This window comes from Hypomesus nipponensis, chromosome 9 (assembly GCF_054491055.1).
Source record: "Hypomesus nipponensis isolate SF chromosome 9, ASM5449105v1, whole genome shotgun sequence".
Taxonomy (NCBI): domain Eukaryota; kingdom Metazoa; phylum Chordata; class Actinopteri; order Osmeriformes; family Osmeridae; genus Hypomesus; species Hypomesus nipponensis.
In genome coordinates, this window is record NC_140369.1 from 16,511,040 (window position 1) to 16,526,675 (window position 15,636).

At 45.3% G+C, this 15,636-nt stretch overlaps 1 protein-coding gene across 5 annotated transcripts; it reads left to right on the top strand.

The window, feature by feature from the left end:
• The first annotated feature begins 304 nt into the window (after positions 1-304).
• Positions 305-15,619, top strand: necab3 (N-terminal EF-hand calcium binding protein 3). Of its 5 annotated transcripts, none has more exons than XM_084706316.1 (13): positions 305-556; positions 2,790-2,814; positions 6,621-6,729; positions 8,119-8,144; positions 9,038-9,135; positions 10,734-10,870; positions 11,849-11,970; positions 12,674-12,753; positions 13,218-13,271; positions 13,414-13,526; positions 13,913-13,990; positions 14,389-14,480; positions 14,626-15,619. In XM_084706316.1, the coding sequence occupies exons 1-13, from the start codon at positions 434-436 to the stop codon at positions 14,655-14,657; spliced, it is 1,089 nt and encodes a 362-aa protein (XP_084562442.1). In that variant the 5' UTR covers positions 305-433; the 3' UTR covers positions 14,658-15,619. The 5 variants fall into 5 exon arrangements, with proteins under 5 accessions (XP_084562442.1, XP_084562441.1, XP_084562439.1 ...); XM_084706313.1 differs by lacking the exons at positions 305-556; positions 2,790-2,814 and adding exons at positions 3,794-3,994; positions 8,266-8,444; XM_084706315.1 differs by lacking the exon at positions 8,119-8,144 and having other exon boundaries at positions 335-556.
• The last annotated feature ends 17 nt before the right edge of the window (positions 15,620-15,636 follow it).

The window sequence follows — 15,636 nt, forward strand, 5'->3', positions numbered from 1 at the left end:
AAATGATGAATAAAAGACAACCCGAATTTACCCTCCCTCAAACATCCTTTCGCAAGCAGGCACATATGAAGCCTACGCTGAAAGTTGACATTCTGTCAGAAACCTCAGACCTTGCTCAAACTTTATGTCCTGGCCTAATGACTGTAAGCAGTAGCAGACTGTCAAGTGATTACCACTTGGAACGCAAGCTTCTAAATGCGCCACTGCTATCATTTTCAGCGCCAGGTGATGCTCAACGAGAATGCTAACCAATCAGAGCAGAGAATGAAAGACCATACTGCAGAAAGTTGCGGAGCAACATCAACGCCTTCTCATTACTCCGCACTTAGACTCTTTGAAATACGTAGCCTACACTGTTAACTTGATCAGCGGTGCGGAGCACTCATAGAGAACCAGAGACGAGTGTTGAAGAGCATTCCTAACGCATTCAAAAATGTTGGCTTGTACGGAGATGATCACTATGTGCCTGCAGTCGGCGAAACAGAAGCATCTTCGGGCGCAGCAGCAGCAGCCGCAACTGCATAACCTTGTACATGGACTTCCAATATTTCACGATGTAAGTATAGCTACATAAATAAGGAACTCACATAACAGTCTGTGTAGTAGCCTACCGACAGTAGTATTAGAAGTATTAGGTTAGGAAATCTAGATGTTTTTGTTTGTTTGTTTGGCTGTTTGTTTGATTTGTAGCCTAATAGCTTATAAAACACCGTAAACAAAATAATAATAAAGGCCGTTAACAGGTACAGATGCCATTTTACGTAATAAATGATGTGATTTTTTGCACTCCACCTTTGTTTGGCTTTGTATGTGTGTCCGTGACGTTGTGCTGTGTCAGTTCTGTGGGTTGGATGGTAGAGAGGGAGAGGTACACAGCTGGTGCAAAGTATAAGCTTTCTCAGCAGGAGAGATTTGGGATCTAGTTACCCCCCCCCCCCCCCCCTTACCCTTACCCTCAGACACCCACCCAGCCAAGATAGGCATGTGCACAGATGAGTCCACAAGCCAGGTCATATAGCTGCGGAGATACAGTCATATTTAAGCTTTGGCTAACCCATCCTTATCTATCAGTCCCTAGTTGAATTGCTGTTCATTGTGAACCAGGGAATATACAGAACATAAGTAGTTCCCTGGATATTGAATTACATGGTTGATAATACTAACATGTAAACTCTGACACCTCACTTGTATTGTGAGTCATCTTCATGTACAACAGAAATAAATGAATGTCTCAGAGATGTGGTTTCCCCTTTCTTTGATTGAGGAAGAAGAAGACAATTTGATGCTTTGCTCAAACACATAAAGGATCCTTTTCCAGCATGTTGGATAAAAGATAATAAGTGTCGGAGCAGGGTGTCATGAGCTAGACAGAACTGTGTTGACCTAAATCTCCACAGACCAAGCAACACACAGAACAAAGTCCAACGTGGTGTCTCACACTTAATCCTCCCTCTTGTCTGACCCAAGGGGGAGATCTGGGGCCGCTTAAACAATCTGCTTGTAAGATGGTTTCATCATCAGCGTGCTGCAATGAATTAAGCTAATGGTGCATGATAATAATATCTTATTTATGGTAGGTGCTCTCCATGTTTGCAGAGACAAAGAATAATGGTTGCAATCAAAGTAATCGAATCATCTCCACCTCCTTGTAAGTTAGGATGCAGTGTGCATAAGAGGGTTTACAAAGACGCACTCCTCTCTTGACAACACCAGCAGACCTACTTTATTTATGGGTTTGGTAATGCCCTCGAGAATATCTAAGATGGTAATGTATTCAGGTTAAAAAGAGCTCGTATTACATAGCGTTGTCTGGTATAAAGTCCGAGACATGATAGAATGTGTTTGTTTTTTGTTCTCCATTGCTGTTGGCTTAATAACCATCTAAGATAAATCCAAGTTGTTATCTACAAACAGAGGGTTAACCCCAGACCTCGACCAATGGAACAGAACTTGAATGAAATGTGAATGAAATGAATGAATGAAATCTTTTCATCATCTGTCGCAGTCTCTAGCTGTCTCAGTCTCTAGTAGCTGTGAAAAGGATCAGCGGTCAGGACAGGTTGATAACTGAATGATAAAACCTGGACTAGGTGTGGTATCTGTGCCTCTCCGGTGTGCTGTCTGAGCCTCACGCACCCACCATCTCTCCCTCTCGGCTGAGCAGCGCAGCTACCCGGCTGTGGAGATTGGTGTCAGTAGGGCCCCGAGAGTTCCCACTGTCTTAACACCTGCCAGAGTGACATCAGAACAGCAGCACTCTGGGTAGCAAGCCTGACCTTTTCCGGCTGCTGGTAAATGATGCATCATCACCTTAGAAGACCGGGGCTAAAGATACAGCCGTAGTGCAACCGGGAAGACATTGTTACCGAGCGAAAAAGCTCGTTATAGGTGTGTGCTGTGGGGAGCGGGGGGTCATGTGTGGAATGGGTTTGGAGACTAGGCCTAGCCTTGATGAATCATTGCCAATCTGAGCGGAAGCTTAAGCTTGGTGACATCTTGAATCAACACTGTAAGCCTCTTGGATGGGGGTTTATAACCTGAGAGTGGAGCCAGAGGTGACCGGTAGTTCTGGTGATGGGAAAGTCCGATAGTCAGAGGATGAGATACATGTACCCGGGTCACGTTTAAAAAAAACAATTATTACACAAATATGACATACAAACGAAAGCAGTTCGGAGTACTAACAATGTCGGCCAATGGCTTTGTTGTGTTGACAAATGATTAGTTTCAATAGATACCCTAAAGGGATGTTCTGCTCCAGTGGGTAATGACTTCTCTTGTTGTTTCAGATTTTCCGTCGTGCTGACAAAAACGGTAAGTAAACCGTAACGCCGTGACAATGTTGATGATTCATGTACTCTTGTGTCAGCTTGTGGATTTGCATTTCAATGTGAGCTCACGCCATTTCGTTCAAAAAATGAAAGCCAATAATACCCATGAAAGACTAATCAACTAATGCTCTTTTCACTTCAGTCTCAACTGAAAACCTTTACAGACGCAAAACCATGTAGAGGTTGAGGATTAATGACTTGTGTGAAAATTGTCTTTGAGGCAGCATAGATCACTGTCAGTTCCATTGACTTGGTGCAGAATCAAACTAATTGGGCTTTTTTTGTTGTTGTCATCATTGGATCGTGAGATACTCAACATGAATCGTGTTACTTTCTTTGAATGCTCCAAAAGCCGTCTGAAAAACTGTGTACTGAGAATTGTATGCCATACCCACCCTCAGTCGGAATAATGATCGAAAATGACATGCATCCTCAATTTCGAAATACTGTGCTGAAATTGCCCTGTCGAGTGTCTCTCAAGTGCCCCAATCGGTCTCCAAATCAGATGCTATGATAAGGAGTCAAATCAAATCAGATACGAGTAGGCAGCAGCAGACTTGTCCAGCCACCGCAGGTCTGAATCAGTGCTACCAAAGGTTCTGACCTCTGCGGTCTGAGACGCCAGCAGGGTGATGAAGTGTTCCGCGGCCGCGGTCCAAGCACTGCTGGTGCCTGGCATGGTCTTGATTGTAATCAACTCTGCTCGGTCAGGGCTCGATATCTATGTGAGCGGTGGAGAGGTTGGAGCACAGCTTCAGATGTGTCGAGATGAGATTCGAGGTACAGGGCTGCTCAACCATGCTCCTGGGGATCTAAAAATAAAACGTTTACTTTGGTCTTCTTTGTTTGTTTGTTTTTCTTCAAACTCGGCAACATTTAAAAATCAGGTGTGGTAGATAAAGGTTAGAAGAAAAACATACAGGGCGGTAGCTCTCTAGGAATAGGGTTGGGAAGTCTTTTTCTGTTGCTTCGACAGTAGAGAACCCAACTAACAAGGTTTATATACTTTTAGGCACGAAACGATTTAGAGAGCAGGAAATCACGGGGAAGAATTCAGAGTTTACAGTGTTGATGAGGAACAACAACACATCCGACTGGGAACAGACACCTTGAGAAACACGACTGCAAGTAGAACGGACCTGCTAAGAATAACAGCGGCCCTTGTGAGAGTATTTCCTCCCTTAGAGGAGCCTAAACATATAACTACAAACCAGACCCTTCCCCCTTATATTGGCCATGTATGAAGGCTTTTTATGTCCTTGGGAATATATAAAACACTTAAGAGAGCAGTGCCGAAGTGAAGTTACCACAGCTGACCGTTGAAGAGATAAAAGTGTGGCCTAGTTTGTGCCCTACTTACTCTTGCTTACTTAATTGTTTACTTTCAGTCTAGTTAAGCTTACTGTGGTTTATTCACAACCCAGCTAACACAGTTATGTTGCCCTTACGTTGCCGCAACATCATTCAATGTCCTGGCCATTCAACGTCCTGGCAACGTCATTTTTTGTGACGTTGCCAGTCCGTAACCGCGACCTCCTAGCAACGTAATCTGGTAATAAGAGTGCAGTTTAATGACAGTCTCGCTAAAATAATTGCCCTACTTAACAAGCACAGGGAAACTGTCTACATTCAGTAGGTTGTCATTGAAGGGTCGACATGCAGTAGGCCTGTCTGCTTTACCAATCAGGCGTGTCCATCCCCTGCCTCACATACTGCAGCTGTCATGGTGGATTCACCATGTAAATGAGCCGAAACATACGGGTACATATGAGTCAGGAATAGACAAGGCGGCTGACAGCCCCTCTCTTTCCCTGCTTCTCTTTGTCTCTCCCCCCCCCTCTCTCTCTTTCTCTCTGTCTCTCTATCGCTCTCTCTTTGTCTCTCCTGTCATATGTATTTTGTGAGTATTTGTTGACAGGCTGACAGTATAGGTGGGAGTGGCCGTGACAGCTAGGCCCGCAGAAAACAGGGAGAGGGCAGAGCCTGAGTCCTGAAAGGTGCTAGCTCGAGATAGAACTGGGGTAACCGTCTCCTCCATCAACTCAAGGCCAAAGTGACAGCTGGACTGAATAATAGATGTTGGATGTAGCTCGGATCAACAAGAAGATAAACATTTATATTGGGCAAACAAACACAAATGTGTCCCCGTATCAGGCCCTTAAGTTGCCATGTGACTCCCAATACACGTTTGGATTTGAATGGGGTACCCAGTGAACGTTCAGTTCACAGACTTAATAGATATGACTGGAACCAGCAGGCCCATTCACAAGGGATTTGAATGGGCCATAAGTGTCGGTTAATAATACCCACTGAGTACATCTTGTCCTGCTGCAGGACACTTAGTACGCCGACCCCTTCAGCAATAATGGATGAAATGGACAGATACCAAACCAAGAGGCAATCAGCTTCTCTAGGTCCCTCTCCGTGGCCATGGCATCTTAACCCAAAACTGTCAGCGACGTGAGCAGCCTCCCTGCGGTCATCGTTAAGCTGTCAAAGAGATGAGCAGAGCAGAGAAGTACACACCGACGATGGTGTGTGTCCACACAACGCTCGAGATGGAAGGACTTCACAGAGAGGGAAGGGGAAGATTGGGAGAGGCCGGTAGTCTGTTGCCAAACGCTTTCTTCAACAAGCGTCCAAATGTGGTCGCGTCGTGCCTATACCAAGTGGCCAACTCTAGGCGGTCCTAAGCAGGGTGTGTCATCTCCCTGGAGATAATCATTCTCATCTGCACACCCGCCACATCTCCCTGTCTGTTTTCGTGATTTAACCCGACAGATAAGATATAGAGAGGCTGGCTGAATCCGATAGGAAACGAAGCAAAGAAGCCCTTGATTATGTAAAGAAACCCCTCCAATCAGAGACAGACAGACCTTCTGGGAGAAAAACATGTCCTTCAGTCCGTTTGACACAGCTTGTGGGGGGGTGGCGGGGGGGGGGGGGGGTGTACAGGCCGTTTGGTCGGGTACTCAGTCATTAGCAGTGAGAGGAGGTGTGGAGGAGTCCAGGCTGTTCCAGCCAGCATATTATACATTCAGATCAGTGTGGATGACTCCTGCTATCGTGCCCAGCTAAACAGATGGCCCCTCAGATTTGCCCTTGAGTTGGGGCTGCAGCAAAGTCGACAGCCTGGAACCTCCGGCATATTGACCCGGTCCTCGTCGTACCTTTCGAGACGATTTCGACCGCTTATTTGAGCGCTTTGCTCGGATGCGCCTCTGAGTGCCCTCCTTTATGAGACGTTTGGATCCGCTTGGCCCTCTGACAGTGCTGTACTGGTAGTCTGGCCAGTAGGGATGTGAAAGCCAAGAACACGTTTATCTGGTGGCGCCTCTTCCGTTCGAAAGTGGCCACAGAGTCTGCTACTCACACGGGCTCCAGCTCTGACACGGCACCCACGCCAACGACCCAGATGGAGAGGATGGAAAGAACACCGTGTCAGACATGTACGTTTAGTCATTTAACAGACGCTCTTATCCAGAGCGACTTACAGTAAGTACAGGGACATTCCCCCCCTAGGCAAGTAGGGTGAAGTGCCTTGCCCAAGGACACAACATCATTCGTCACAACCGGGAATCGAACTGGTAACCGTCTGATTACTAGCCCGATTCCCTAACCGCTCAGCCGTCTGACTCCCAGACATCGGTCCCCCGATCTACGCGTGTGTGTACGGAACGTGTCTCATTAAAGTTTCCTGGTTTTTCATGAAAGCGCCGTCGAGCGTCGGCCGTCGGATCGTTCTCGCGTCATGTGGCGTCTGACGTGCGTATTCTGTGTCCGTTTCAGACGACGGGAAGCTGTCGTTTGATGAGTTCAATGCTTACTTCGCTGATGGGGTGCTCACCACCGAGGAGCTGCAGGAGCTTTTCTACTCCATCGATGGACGACAGAACAAGTAGGTCCTCCACACCTCCTCTGGGGTCGGGATCAAGTCTGCAGGCAATCCACCCTAGTGAACTGGTCACTCTGCCGTTTTGAGTTACAGGGCGAAGGCAAGGCCCTAACTGCAGCACATGAGGGCCCAATTGTGTTTTCTTGTCTTGGAGACCACTTCAAAACCCTAATTCCTTAATACTGCAATCAGAGCAAAGTAGTCTCTGATCATTAGTGTTTATGCCATGAATAGAGAATATTTTGCAACCCAAGTTGACCCAAACTTCATTATATGGTCTGGAACATGAAAGCTTATCTTAACTTCCATGTGTGTGCTAGTCATAATGGCTAAAAGGTCCAATGATTTCAACCCGTTCTCTTTATTGCTTCTGGCAGAGTGGAGATTTATATTCATGAAGCACTTACCTATCTGCCTCCTCAAATCTGGAAAACGGTTATGATAGCCAGATTAGCTTTGCTGTCTAAGTCCCTTCCCTTCTCAGGTTAGCTAATAAAGTCATCGAGATGGGACGCTTTTGCACACGCACATTCACACACACATCCACACACACCCACATGGTGGACTGGTATATCCCAAGGCTTCAACCCGGTTGTTCTGAACATCTGCAGTTTGGTGATTATGTTAATAGACTGCATTAATAGACATGTGTTTGGAAGGACATTTTCTCCCACCACTGAGAATCGTGGAACTAGTAGAAACACATTAAAGGAGAGAAGAAGTCATTTAATAGTCATTGACGATGTGAGGATGGCTTGTGACATAAAAGCCTATGGCCACTTTTGAAAGGCAAAGTCGTGATCAGTGCTTGTGAATGACACAGACCATAGCAGGGAGGCATTGTGACCCCTCAAATTAGAGAACTCATTAACCTGGTTTTCTTGCTCCACTCATTTGTTTGTCAGAAGTTCCCAGTAAAAAGCCATTAGCTAGCAGCAAGAAAGTACTCTGGTTCCGGCGAACAGACTTCTATTCAGGCATTATGACAGTAGCAGACAGGAATAGTTAGTCTCCTTTCCGTGTCAAGGGAGTTCTAAATTGAACAATTTCTTCAACACTGTTAAACAATGGCACCTTTATTGAAAAAGGAAATTGCATTATCATAACTGAGTTTGCATGTCTGAAATGAAAGGCTTTGGACTTCTGAGATAGCATGAATATGAATGGAGCAAGTAAATGTAGAACGATGTAGGGTTGGAAAGCAATTTGACAAAGAACAAAACTACTACTACTAACTTTATTTTTTCCCTTTCCCTTTACTTCCTTTTTTAAGTAAATTCATTTTGAAAATACGACCGGAATTCTGGATGCAATCAGTTAAGTCCACTTTTTAGAATAGCCCGAGATGATATTAACTTTCTCTTTCTGTTAATCTCCTGCCTTATATCGCAGCAACCTAGACACTGACAAGCTATCAGGTGAGTTTGATGTTATAACTTTTCTGTTCTTCCTTTTTTTCATCTTGCATTATCTCCTTCACCTCAATGCTTAGTGCGTCCCCCATGCATTCTTTGTGATGACCATCTACAATTCTTACAGTATCGTCAATGCTGAGATGATCATCATCTCCATCATCTTCACAACAGCTCCCATCATCGTCATCTTCATCACCCTTACCATCATCCATCCAATTGTGTTCCATCAGCCTAATTCTCTCGCCCGGGCATGGACCTGGCTGGGGCTGGGCGATGGGGATTTTTCTAGAACTGGACTGTTCAGTGAGTGGCAGGCAATGTCCCGATGGCCTAAATAGTGGAGAAGTAGGACAAAGATCTGCACACTGTAAACATGGACTACCAAAAATAACTTGCTGGATAATTTATTGATCTGCAATTGACGTCGGGGGAGGGGGGGGGGAAGTCAAATTTGTCTCATTAGTTTGAGTGCATCTTGGACTTCCTCCATCAGACATGAACCAATTACCCACCCGTTTGTAGGCTCTGGTGCTCTCAAGTTGGTGTCCATGGCATTTGCTACATCCAAATATATTTAGTCTAATACTTTAGAAACTTTTTGTCAGGGTAAAAAATCTGATTTGAGATCTGAGTCGAGTGTAGCCGCGATGGCCTATTCTTCATGTCCCGTACACCAATCAGTCTTCTCAAATGCTTGACATTTCAAACACATCAAACAGAACAAAGAGTCATAGCAGAAAAACCCTCGCCATACTATTCAGCTGAAGATGCATCGTTTGGATGCACATTGTGTGAAGTTGTCATTTCATTGACAGCTCTGTTAAATCAAAATACTACGACAATATTAGTACGCATATCTACATATATAAATACATATATTTTCTTTCTTCTTTCAGATTATTTCTCTCAGCACTTGGGGGAGTACCTGAATGTCCTCTCTGCTTTAGACAACCTGAACATTGCCATTCTGAAGGCAATGGACAAAACTAAAGAGGTAAGCCGCTATGATAAGCATAGAGCTTTATTCCTCTCTCTTTCTGTTTGTTTCTCTCTCACACACACACACAAACACACACACACACACACACACACTGCGCCTAGCACCCACAGCTGACTCATGGCTTTGAGAGGAAATGGTCCTCTACACAGATGGAGCCTATCCAGTAGCACCTTGTAAAACTGATGAGTCAAGCAACGCTGTTGCTACTGGAATATTCCAGTTAGCCTTTATTGCCATTGGATGAGCAGCATGAGAGGCATACAGTATTTTGGCATCTGGAGTGTGTCTAATCACTGAAGAGTCATGGATGAGCTGGTACTTATTTGCAACAAAATAGTGTTGTGCAATGAGCTATGGAGGAAAGACTAAAAGGGTATAATGGATTTATCCTCCCCATAATTGTTGTTGAATCTGTTGGAGATTACAGAGTGAAAAGCAATGATCTCTGTCTAGCCTAAACAGTGAAGCAAAGGTCAGCACAATAATGTGAAAGGGATTATGGGAGATTGAGGATACGAAGACCTTTTACTTCTCGTCAGCCTCAGTGCAGGGCTGAAGAAATATCCCTTTTAAAACTAGCCGACACAGTTTTATTTTTATGGGAAGTTAGGTGTTCCTGTTCTTCGGCTGACATAGCTAGAACTATTCTCATGGAGGTAGACATGTTGGCGATCCTTAAAATGGTATTATTACACCAAAAGAACAGTCATTTTACCTCATGTTTCCACCTACCTCGTTAGGTGCCAATTATTCACAATCTTGACTGAAAAGGTTTTTAACCTGCAGGACAGACAGACAGACACAGACAGACAGACAGACGGTCGCTTTGCAGAAAAGCAAAAGCCTGATTGCTGTCTAATGAAACCAGCCATGCCTTTTAGACTGTAGGGCAGGTTTACTGAATAGAATCCTGCCTGTCCCAATTAGACCCCCTGTTTCTTGCAGCTCTTCCTTATGCTGTCAGAAGGGAGGCCTGCTGGGGTCTGTCACTGATTATTAGCATCTGGAGTCTGTCACACATGCCACCATCAGTGGCCCGGACCGGTTTTCCCATGGTGCTCATCTACCGAAGCTAGCTGTCATCTTGGGTTTAGCCCCAGCCCCAGCTTCCCTTGTTATTAACAATGAGATGAGACATGATTCCAATGGGGATCCTTTAATTATAGCATGTTCAGAGAAAGCAGCCTAAAACGATCTGCATAGAATATTGCATTAAAACACTTTCTCTTTTCAAGTAGGGCCTATATATAGTTTTAACGAGCGATTGACTGTAATTTGGGGCCATTTAGATTGCTGCATCATTATTTTACTATTGCAAAGTACTTCATAATTACCATACAGACTTGAAGTCAATGAAGTATGGTCACTGGACGGATGAGAACACATTTTAACTAAACATTTACTCCTCTTCCCTCTTTTTCCCTCCCCTCCTCTCTCTCTCTCTCCCCTCCCCTCCTCCCTCTCTCCCCTCCTCCTTCTCTCCCTCTCTCCCCTCCTCCTTCTCTCCCCTCCCCTCTCTCTCTCTCCCCTCCCCTCCTCCCTCTCTCCCCTCTCTCCCCTCTCTCCCCTCCTCCCTCCCCCTCGCCTCTCAGGAGTACCAGGGTTCCAGCGTGCTGGGTCAGTTTGTGACCAGGTTCATGCTGAGGGAGACCTCCAGCCAGCTGCAGTCTCTCCAAAGGTCCCTGCAGTGCGCCATGGAGGCCGTGGAGGAGCAGAGCAGCCCCGCCCCGTCAGTAGCAACCTTCCACTGCACCGCTCCCGCAGCTCGTCTGGGTTGCAGAACCCTAGTGACGCACAGAGGACGGTTCATGGCGGGGCCCACGCCTTGTCGGCTTTAAGAGGCTCCCCATCTTTTAGGGTGTTTTGGAACCGCACACTAAAGTAGCCATCGCAGAAGCAGGCCTCCGACCACAAAGATGGTGTCCCTTAGTCTAATGACGGAGCCGAATATGCATTGGAGACATAAAGAGAAGCAATATTATGTCATGTGCTGACGGGTACAAGTGGGCCACTTTATCATTTGATTAAAGCAAACTTATTATTTGCTGTGTCATTAATCCACTCCATATCCGTTAGTCCCTCCTGAAGTGGGCGAGCGAAACCCGTCTTCCGGGGCAGCAGAGTTGGATGCCCCTGGACAAGAGGGAGCTCCTCGTAACCTTCCCTTTGTGTGTCACACCAGTATCATCGCTAACCGAAGGAGTTCAGGAGGATGCGGTGGAGAGATTCACCTGTTCTCTTCTGGATTTATAGATGTTGCTGTGGCCTTTAAAAGACAGACATGACCCAGCATGAGAACCTCCCTGTCCTACACTACCTCGGCTCTGTCAGCAGGACACACAGACACACACCACGCGTCCTGCCCTGCCCTAACAACAAATGACACAGCTATTCTGTGGGGGAAAAAAAAACCCTCCCCAAACACAAACACATATATTTGTGCACACACAAAACAATGGGTGTAGTGGAACACTTTGTCCCAGCCCATAGGCCCCAGAGGGATACAATGACATACTTTTCCTGTTGTAAATGTTGTTACATATTTACGTCGTTATGGTTGTCCTGATCAATTTGCCGTGTCACCGGGTCCTTCTTTTTTTCGTCTTTTTTTTCCCTCTCATCCCTCGCGACGGCTGATTCATCCCTCTTTCAACCCATCCATCCAACAGTTCCTCCTGATCTCAGACGTTTGTCCGTGTCTCGGCAGGAGGGACGTGAAAGCAACAGAGCAGTACACCGGAGGAAGGAACAGCAGGAGGTGTGGCCGCAGGCTCCAGAACAAACAGTGTCTGTCCCCGACGGAGCCCCACTCAGACGTCCTCACCGCAGGTGACTCTGCCCCAGCCCCCCCTGAGACGCTGCATCCCCGCTCTGCCGTCCTCGTTTGGATTTGACAGCGAAGGACGCACGCAGCCCCACAATCTGAATACCGAATGTTGTTTCTGTTCAGTATGAAATGTATGAAGAGCTGCGCTGTTTGCTGGGGGGCAAAACCAATGCGTATACTCCCACTTCTGAGAATGCAGAGTAGGGCCAATTATTTACTTTGCGACAGGATTTATTAGCTCTCCATCGCTGATATTGACTTTCTGAGGAAAAGAGTATCGATGTTCTCCTAAGACAGTTCAGTGGGCTGTCGTTGGAGTTTGTCATCCTTAGGCACTAACAGGTGGTTTCTCTGACCGGTCACTGTTCTGTCTCGGTGGTGGGTTGCACATACTTACAGATAAATAAAAAAAAAAGCCGACAGTATGATGCCTAGTAGCTCAGTCATGATGGGTCATGTTAGGAAATAGCACACCTGGTCTGGAGGTCAGCAGAAACTGATCTCAGTCAGGACGTGTCCACAGACAAATCGAATGAACAGTTTCACATTTCTATTCTGATGGCATTGTGTCGGAACGTGTCTAGACAGAGTATTGACTATACTGGAGCTGATACTGTTCGATAAGAGGAAAGGTTGATGGACTACTATGATGACGTCAGCAGCCAGGCATTGCTCTACGTCTCAGACCGAATATGTATGTTGCAGGAGTAACCATGGAGACGGAGGATAACTGGTGTTCCCAGGTCAACCGGCTGCAGCAACTTCTTGATAAGCTGGAGTGTCAGGTGATTGGTTCTTTTTGAGGAAGGTTATAGAGTTATGTGCAGAATGTGGCTAAGCATACAGATAAGGCTTTCTGAATATTGACTTTGATGAGAGCTTTGGAGGTATCTTATAAGAGATCAACTCTTGCTAAATGAAATCTAGGTTAATACTGGCTTCAGGTTCAAAATGTCCAGAGAATTTGTTTTTCCAATGGAATTTTTTTGTCATTTGTCAATTTTGAGACAAATACAATTTAATATCAAGTACTGTCTAGTATTTTACTGCACAACTCCCATAGAAATGGCAGTTAAATGTCAAATCCATAGCGACGATGAAAACAATCAAATGATCCACCTTTTCACATAAGTTAATTAGATTGTTCTGCTCTGACTCTGGTCGTCCACAGAGGATTGTGAATACATAGACAAAGGCTAGACATTTAAGACGCGTTGTGTATGACTCAAATTATATCTCCTGTTCTCAGAGTCCAAAATTGGAACCCCTGAAGGAAGATTCCTTGGCCAGTACATACAAATCGGTAAATGAGAAATCTTTCAGATAACGTCACAGTATCGTAGCAACATAAAAAATATGATTCATCTCACCGTGATATCCATCTACCTTCATAAGCCCAGATGACTCCTCTGACCAACTAAGGCACTCTGTCTCCTTGCCAACAGAACATCCTGCTCGTCCAGAGGCAGATGGCCGTGATGGAGGAGGATCTGGAGGACTTCCAGAAGGTTCTCAAGAGCTATGTGGACGCCACCTCCACCCAGGACGACAACCTACAGTTAGTGGCTTCTTTAATAGACAGATATTTAACATTTAAGCTTTTATTCAAAACAACATTCAAATGGTCCATGTCCTAAGTGCCGTAGAGTATCAAGAATGAACTGATGGCCCTCAATGGATCTTCCCACCACACTGCCTATGTTCATGCCCGTGCACTATAAACTCAGCCCGAGTTCTGTTTTGACACGTGATTTACTCCTGCCATTTCTGTGCAAACTCAGATTGCTGTGATTGTGGTCTGCGGTCTGGAAGGGGCACTAACGTGGCACTGCTGATGACTCTGCCAAGCTCTAATGGCCACATCTCTCACTCACTCATTCAATGACATGCTCTCTCTCCCTCCCTCTCTCTCTCTCTCTCTCTCTCTCTCTCTCCCTCCCTCAGTGTGTCTCTCCAGAAGATCCCGGGGAAGTTGTGCTACATAATGTATGAGTTCTGGCAGGACCGCCTCTCCTGGATGAGGTGAGCCTGGTGTGTGTTCGTGTGTGTGTTCGTGTGTGTGTGTGCGTGCGTGCGTGCGTGTGTGTGTGTGAGAGAGCAGACTGCTCATTTTTCTGATGGAAAATTCTTCTCACTACAGTCGACGAGCAGATGGCTCATCTCTCATGTCATGCACACAAACAGACACACACACACCTTTGGGGTTATTGTATACATACCAATGAGTATACATAATTGAATCTGTCATATAAATCTGTAAGCAATCATCTTGGATGGAATACAGAAAAAAACGAACCAAAGTCGAGGTCATTACTGGAAACTTGGAACAGTCTCACCACATTGTTTTCTGATGATACTGTTAAATATGTGTTTGGCTCTCTGTCTCTCTCTGCTGTTCCCTCGCTTTCTGTGCCCTCCAGCTACCTGCAGTCGAATGCTAGTAAAAATTTCCAGCGTTGTGTCATTGATATGCTCGAGGATCCTGAAGTTGTGTCCACCATGGTGCTCCCAGGTACACCAGTGTCTGTGTGTGTGTGTACAAAGATTCAATTGTTTTAATACAATGTGGAAGTAACAATGGTCAATGTCTACTCAGCTAAGTGACATTTTTCTTTTCTCTCTTTCAACGCTGTTCGCTTTGTCTCTCTGTCCTCAAGCATCCTGGTGGATTATGACAAACAACAACTAAGAAAGGAACACAGGCGGTCATGTCTCCTGCCCACACACACACACACATACACACACACACACACACACACACACACACACACACACACAAACCAAGACCATGATTCTAAAGGCCTCCATGTTTTTCTGTTCAAAGCTCGAAGAGAGAAAATATTGGTGAGCGCACACAGCATCAAGGTGCATCTCTTTATATTCCACTGCCTCTGACTAGTCATTAATGTGCTGTTCATTTCAAAAGAGGGAGAGATGTGGGGTTATTTGCAACACTGGGCATGTACAAACGTTGAAAGTGATTCTATGCCATGCAAAAGCCGATAAAAATGCTTTTGAAGCTTTCTCTTTGATACAGTGCTGCAGTATCACAAGACTAGATTAAACGGATTAACCCAGGGGGGCTAGTTTAGTGTATTGAAACTGAATAAACTCGTTAAACGCCTTGTTTACTGTCTCGGATGACAATTAAGTATAATCAGTCGGGTTAGCAGTCTCTCCTATGCATGCTGAACAACCTTTACCAAGACTCAGAGATAGTTGCTTTGCATTCTGGCTGCTTGGTGTTTTTATTTTCTTAAAGGAGACTATTGTGTGACGTGTTTAGAATGACAAACAGTTGTAGAGATTAGTGATGACACACCTCACTGCTCCTGGAGATAAGGAGTTCCATTCCAACCTTCTATTATTAGGTTTCTCCAGTGGCGTTTGTTTGCATCACCTAACCATGAATGTACTGTACATGTGATTTTACACAACATGTAGCTTAAACTTCGGTCTGGAACCAATTCTCGGAGAAGGACTGATCCTTTGGATCTGGGCTTTGTTTATCAATGGTCAACTCCATTTGTAGATTCTGTTAAAGAGGCCCAGACATGTTCGTATTTGTTTTCATATGCAGTTTTAATTGTGCTGTTTTAAGAGAAAGCATGGTATTACCTCCATGTAAACATCAAATAAACTTTAATAAAAGTCTATGAGAAAACGAT